Consider the following 7,616-nt stretch of genomic DNA (forward strand, 5'->3'; position numbering starts at 1 on the left):
TGTTCAGAATTATTGAAACTTAAGCAACTTTTTTTTCACTACCACATTCCTCTATATGATTATATAAAAAAATACTATAAACATGATTAAGAGCACCCTTTATTAGGTCTAACTCTGGTGGAAAAAGGCAGTCTACCAATAAGTGGTCGCTGGCTTCTGGGTGTAATAATTGAGGATTAGTACCATTACAAAAATCTTTAGCATTACGTTACATGTGTAGAATTTAAATATATTGAAAAATGTTTTGTGAGAATTTTTCGTAATGCCGCTCTAATGAACCAAAAGGTCTGAACTTCTTTTCTTAAAATGGTTTCATTCTTTTCCATTTACATATATGGCAAGGTTAGCACTTGGAGATAAAACACACATTATTTGACAAAGTTTAAAATCAGCTACAAAAAATCGTTTTTTTTTTTAATCTAAATTATCTTTTTTTTTAATTTTATCTTTTATTTAGAATGTTCATAAGTAAAGAAATATTGTAGTGACTGATTGTAGTGACTTTCAGAAACATTTAGAAACATTGTAGTGACTAATTGCAGTGACTTTAAGAAACATTTAGAACTAAAGCTTATAAAAAAGAAGTTTTTTCAGAACTTTCTTTGTATTTTGAATTTTGAGATTCTTCTTAAGTACTCCTGGTTGTTTTGTCATTGCAAATATTTTTCTCAATTTCTAAACCTTTTATCTCACAATCTGACAGCAGGTTCAAACTGATCTAAAATATGAAAAATTTTATTTTACCAAATGTTGTACCTTTTATTTTAGTTTAAGCTGAATCAAGCTGAAGCATATTTAAAATGAAATAGAAAAATAAAAAACATATTTTATTTACCTTCAGAAAGCTTCTTCCTCCATCAATTACGAGTTTGGCTATTTGATTTATTAGGATCTTTTCTTTAATCACTATAAGCAAATTAAGCAACTCTTCAATATCTGCACACTTGATAATAGAGAAACTTTTAAATTTGCAAACTTCCTTTTTTAATATCAAATTTTTGAAAATCTGTTATAAAAAAATCTTCAAGTGTACCGTCAATTACTGGAAGGAATTTTTTCAGGTTTGCAACAATTTTTCAAGGATTCTACTGATATTTGTAAAGGCACTTGTAGCAAGTGATATATGCTGATATTTGTAAAGATATTTGTAGCAAGTTTACTTTTTTTTGATCCATAATCTTATACTTTTCTAACTTGAAATCTGTTCTTTAACTTTAATTCAGGGTTGAAGTTTTTTCTAATATTTTTACATCTAAAATTTTATTTCCACATTCGTGTTTCTTTCCCTTTCCAATGATTGAAAAGCAAGATTTACACATTTTTTTATGGGGGGAATGCGACTGAGAAAACTTATTACTGCTTCTTGTTCAGTTTCTCCCACATAAACTCGTTAGTTTGCAAATTTTTCAGTGACAAGTGGCGGTGACAGTGACAAGTTGTTACAGTGACAAATTGCAGAAAGTTAAAGCTGTAACATTGTTTACCCGTCAAATAAAACACTTGCCAGATTTCAAAATAGAGCCCAGTCTATCATTAAATCTAGCTAGTACTTAGTGGGCGTTAGACGTCCTAAGACGTCTGAAGAATGTCAAGGGGACGTCCAATGGGCTTGTAAGGACGCCCGTTGCCTACTGAGTAGTTTTTTAGAATTAAATTATTTCTATATTTATGTATTTATTTACACATATGTCGAATGGATTTTTAGTTTTGAACAAATAATTTTCTCTTTTGAACATTTAATAGTCTTGATGTTTTGTGTGCACAAAAATGGCCAATCTTTTTTCTGTTTGTTTTATGATCACATTTTTTTTTGAAAATTATTTTTATTCATATGTCTATTATTAAACTTTTTAAAGTTGAAAATAATTTTTTGTAAATGCCTAAATTACTTGGAGCAAAAATTCATTAACTGGTCCCTGTGGGCCCCTGAAAACATAAATATTTTGATAAAAGGAATTTTGTCATGTCGATGAAATATTGCGCCTAAATCTACACATTGTAACAAATCCAACAATGCTTAACAATGTCTGGGGTCAAATCACAAAACTAAGTGGTTGTGTGTTTCATTATATAAAATAATTATCATTAGTTGATTTTGATGTAACTATAAATTGAAAATCTGAGGAAAGTTATGCGTTTTTATAATAAATGATGGAGATCGTGATGTTTTGTGTTTTTAGAATAATTAATGGAGATCGTGATGTTTTTTGTTTTTAGAATAAATGATGGAGATCGTGATGTTTTGAATTGCTTATCATTTGATGAAATTGAAAAATTTTATAATCATTACATAGCATTTTTGGATATCATATTTAGCAAGGAACAAGAGTTTCGACTTAAATTAACTCCTGGAAATTTATTAATTGTCAACAACTGGAGGTTTGTTTTTATAATTAAAGTTTATTTGCATATTTTAATTTTTTCAACATTTATATCGTAATGTTCCTAATGATGCATATATATTAATAAACATTAATCTACTTTTCTTGTGCAATCTTTTATTGCATTATATTATTTTGGTCTTTTCCTATTTTTTTCCATAATTTTAAGAGGTCGTGAATTATTTTAGAGTTCTTCATGGACGCACGTCATTTACTGGAAATCGTAGTTTGAGTGGTTGCTATATCAACATGGATGATTACTTAAGTACAATTCGTGTCTTACGCGAAAATTTACGCGGAATACCTTTTAAGTGAAGAAAATAAAAAGTTTAGATGTTGTTACTAATTGAAAATATATTTTTATTTTGCTCATATTTTGAATACTTGAACGATTTAATAAGTTATAAACATTAAATGATGATCCGATAATTTTTTTTATTGCGATGTTTTTAAAATCTTTATTTAGTTTTTAAGTAATTTTAACATCAAAATATTTGTATATTGATTCAAAGAAAAGTTCTATTAGAGTTTTTTGTTTTATGGTGATCATTTTAATAAGTTTTTGTTGTAATGTAATATATGAAAGAAAAAAATAATTGAAAAATAATTGGGCGAATTCAATGGAAAATTAATACCTCGATGTGACGTTTCCATCACATAACTCCATAACTCGGTTATGATGAAAAGCTCAGTGTTAAATTGTTTGACCTAAAGTTAAAAATGCCAAAAAAAAAATTTATTTCGTTTATTTTTAAAATTCATAAATGCCGATTTTGTTAAGACATGAAATACACTTTAAAAAAATATATTTTATTCGTTTTATTAAGTTAATACACTAGTTTTTTAATTTGTTTATTTTCATTAGAGTTATTAAATTTCGTGTTTTATTATAATTTTTTTTTTCTTTGTGCGTTTTATTAGGGTAATATACTAAATTCCATATATTTTAGAGCAAGATTTGTAAATTGAAACATTTTTTTTTTACAAAAAAAAGTGCAACATTGATGCACGGTCGTTTACAAGCGCTGTTTGGGTACGCATGTGTATGTAAATATTTGTAATAATTTATTCACTAACTAATAAATTATTCATCCGATAGGTTCGATAACGATTGATTACAATCGTTATCGAACCCATCGGATGAATAATTTATTAGTTCGATTACTGCATGGTCCGTTGAGTGATTTTTTTAAACCTAAATTGTTTATTATATAGTATATTATTCTCGGATAAATAATTTTAAAGTCTTTCATACATAATAAGTTCTAATAATTTCGATAAACATGGTAAAACAGAAAAAGGTCTATAATTATATTTGTGACATCACTAGTCATGACAATAGGTGTGATTATAACTACTTTTTAACTCCGGTACAATACCGGATTCTAATGAAAGGCCTAAAATGTTACAAAGAGACAACTCATAATATATTGAATATTGCTAAAATTAAAACTTTGGAATGTTGATACCGGAGTCATAATAATGTTTACAGAGATTTGCGGTGATTAAAGCCTGAGAATATCCACCATCTAAAAACGGGTCTCTGGTCCCATGCATGGATGTAATGAAATTAAATTAACTTTTTTACATAATATCTTAACTAACTCGAAATTAATCGTAGGATTTAAAATTTCCCTTAAATTAAAAAAATAAAAGAAAATTTCGATCGTTTTATGGGTTTTCGTGATATTTTATATAAGAAATTTACAACAAACGTTTTTTATTTTACTTTTACAAACTAACTTCTCACAATATATAAGTAAAAAAAAATTAATATAAGTTCATTCAGCAAGACTTTTTGAAAAGAAAATAATGACAAGAGATGAATGTATTTTAAGGTTTAAAAAAAAAAAATTTTTTTGTTCATTATTGTTTTTTCAATAATTAGTTTAAAAAAAATGAGAGAATTGCTACAAAAAGTTATAATACATTAGGATAGTTTTACTATTATCAGGCATTTAAATAAAAAAATGAATTTAAGGCAATGTGAAACTTTTTTTTGCAAGTTACATCTACTAACTTTGCAATTAAGACAGTACTTTAAAACTTCATTTCATGCAAAATCAGAAGAGCATTACCTGTTAATAGGCCTGTAAATCGAGCCAAGCTTGCCAGGGCTCGGCTTGGCTCGTGTCCATATTAAAAGTGTTCAAGCTCGGCTCGTTTACCATTCCAGCCGAACATGAACGAGCTCTTGTCGAGCCAATCACCCAGCCGTTCACGAACACGAGCCAGGATTTACAGCCCTACCTGTTAATTGAAAAAGTTTCTCATTGTGTTGAAAAAATAAAGTTAAAACATAAAGAGCGCCAAGTAGAGTTAAAATCAAAAAAAAGCTCAGTGTTGAAAATAAAACAGCAACTCAAAGCAGGTACAAAAGGAGGGCATCTCTGAAAGAGCAAATATTGTAAATGAATTTATTTACATGATCTTGTTATAAAAGGTAGAATCACTTTAAAGTTTTTTTACTATTATTATTACTTGTTGTTATTTAAATATAAACAAATATTGATCATCAGATGATAACCAAATTTATTATAGTCATTTTACTTCCAGAAAAGTAAAATCATGATTAAATAGCTGTAATAGTATTAAAAGAAGTTAAATTCATAGGTGTTGGCATTTTCATAATGCTACAAAATGCTTTTATACTGGTAAGACCTTTTCCAATTTCTCGAAATGCCACTGCTACTCTAATATTAACATCAAAAGCTTTTCTCCCTCCTTGCAAATGATGACATCATCCTCATTTTGATCTTCTATTGTTTTAGAGGTAAAATACTCTTTTGACCAATCACATCTTGAGCAGTATATAAAAAACATATGAGCTAATCTTTTCTTTGCAGAAATGTCATGCTTTATTTTTTGCATTGACAACATGGACAAGTCCCAATAAATTTGATAATATCTCTAAGTATATCAGTATTCACAAAAACATAGCATTCAGAGTCTTTTTTAATCGTATTTTGGGAAGCTGAGAGTCCATTTTTATTTTTTTCGCAGAAGCTGATTTGTTTTGAGAAGTGGATGTTGTTACTTTATCTATATTTGTATATTTGCTTTCACTAGAAATTTGTACTGTAATTAAGTTAACTGGACGTCTCTTTGCTCTCGACTTTTTTCTTCTATCAGATGATCCTATATTAAAGTCATAATATAAATAAATGCTTAGAAAAATCCACCAAAAAACACACACCTATCTTGATCATTAAAATGCTTTCCGCACAAAAAAGTTGTTTAAAGTTATGGATTTTAGAGCAAAAACAAAGTGGATAGCAGTTTGTATAAACATCCACTGTGTTCTTACTAAGAAAATATTTGCCTATTAGGGTTATCTAAGAGGCTTACATGGTTGCTATGAGCGTTGCTCGGCGCTGAAATTTTTCTACCTTAAAATAAAGTGTCAATTTTTTTTACAAAAACAAATATCTTTTTTGATTTCTTTGATATTTAAACTATTTAAAAAGTATGTTTGTGAAAAACCGAAAATATGAAAATTATTTAGAGATGTACCACCTTAAATGCTTCTACGATTGTGATACAATTTAAATGAACAAAAAAAATAGGTTAATGATGATTTTAAATTCGCTGTTTGCTTCTATCTTAATTTTGATTTTGTGTATTTTTATATTTGCATTAGTTGTATTTTTTTCCATAAAAGCTGCAATATGTTAACTAATGTTAATTTTTATGTGTTTTTTTTTAATATATATATTTTGTGTTCGTATTACATACTAAAATTCTTCATAACAGTCTTTTTAAAGTCCGTAGACTTATTAATTCAAAGTCTAGGTAACAAAAAATATATATAATTAAAGTACAAGCAAAAATATCTGATAGAAGATCCTAATGATCTTATCCCCAGAATGATCTTATCGCCAGAACCTTTTTTCAAAAACAATATGTATTACAATACCAGAAAGAAAATACTTATAATATAAATAAACACATTGAATCATAAAGTTTCATTATATATTGTATATTATAAACATTTAAAAATATAAAATAAAAAAATATTTTAAATATTTTTAATTGAGAGAATGAAATTTTTTAATTTAGTTTTGAAGACTGGAAAAGTAATCGACAAACCAAAATGTGGTAGAACTATCCTATTCTAGAGATGTGGTGCTCGATATGAAATACAAAACTGATTAAATCTTGTTTTACAAAGCAGTTTATGTACAAAATTATTATTTCTTAAGGCTTATTTGTTTATGAGTTTCAAATTAAATAAATCTTTAAAAAATAAACGGGCATAAATCGTTTTTACACATATAAATGAAACATAAAACATTAAATACATTTAACTCGTATACATTAAGTATTCTCGTTTCCATAAAATATTCTAGTATGCAAGTGGGTCAGAGTGTGCCAAAATTTAAAAAAATTGTGTTTAATATAGGTTTAATGGTAATAGTTGTTTTCCATACTTATAAAGTTTTAATAAAATGATATTTGTTAGTCATTAGCATTTAAATTAAAGTTTATATGACCTTTATATGAAGATGAAGTTTTTTTTTTTTTGATTTGTAAATTTTAAAACAAAAATTAATTTAAAATATAAGTTTCTACACATAATTTGTAAACTGTTTTATGAATTAAAGCTATATGCACTATTATTTTTTTACATATTGACAGATTTATCTTTTTTAACAGAACTTTGCTGCGAGTTTTTTTGCTTGTAAATAAAACATTTTATTTAACTTTAAAGTTGGTGTGTTTTTGTATGTTTTTTGAATTCAAATTTTTACTTTCTTTACTTAATTATCCTATCTGAAAATACTTTAAAATCTTTAGTAAGTATATATATGATAATTTAAAATTGGTTTGAGCCTCAACAAAGTACCAGCTTGTCTAAAAAATAACTTTTAGACAACAGCAGGAATAGCACTAGCATTTTTTGGTCTTCGAGATATCTAACTTTAAGACATGGAGCAAACTCCAAACATTTATATGTTTATACTTATGTCAAATAAGGATGTTTTGCAGAAAATTGCGATGATTGGAGCCTGGCAACAAAAAAGCCCCTAAATTTTAGCCCCTTTCCTGCCCCAAACGTGAGAGTAACAAGTTGATGAAATAATTTTTGAACTATTTTCAACTAGACTTATATTCATTAATAAAATTTAAATTTCATAGTAAAAAGTTTTAGCGATCGAAAAATATGACCATAAAAAGTTTAAACCCCCCTCAACTTGAGGGGCTTGCAAACTTTATATGGTCATAATTTTTGAA

The 7,616-nt window shown here is 27.1% G+C and overlaps 1 protein-coding gene across 2 annotated transcripts in view; it reads left to right on the forward strand.

Moving 5' to 3' along the window:
• Positions 1-2,988, forward strand: part of LOC136092355 (trimethyllysine dioxygenase, mitochondrial-like) — a 48,370-nt gene extending 45,382 nt beyond the window's left edge. Inside the window, exons 12-13 of one of the 2 annotated variants that reach the window (XM_065820397.1) lie at positions 2,218-2,379; positions 2,570-2,988. In XM_065820397.1, the coding sequence (XP_065676469.1) occupies positions 2,218-2,379; positions 2,570-2,696 (289 nt within the window). In that variant the 3' untranslated portion in view covers positions 2,697-2,988. Of the gene's footprint in view, positions 1-2,217; positions 2,380-2,569 lie in introns of those variants that run through there. The other variant, XM_065820398.1, reaches the window with a different exon arrangement.
• Positions 2,989-7,616: the final 4,628 nt, after the last annotated feature.

The sequence above is a fragment of the Hydra vulgaris genome, chromosome 15, assembly GCF_038396675.1.
Source record: "Hydra vulgaris chromosome 15, alternate assembly HydraT2T_AEP".
Lineage (NCBI taxonomy): Eukaryota > Metazoa > Cnidaria > Hydrozoa > Anthoathecata > Hydridae > Hydra > Hydra vulgaris.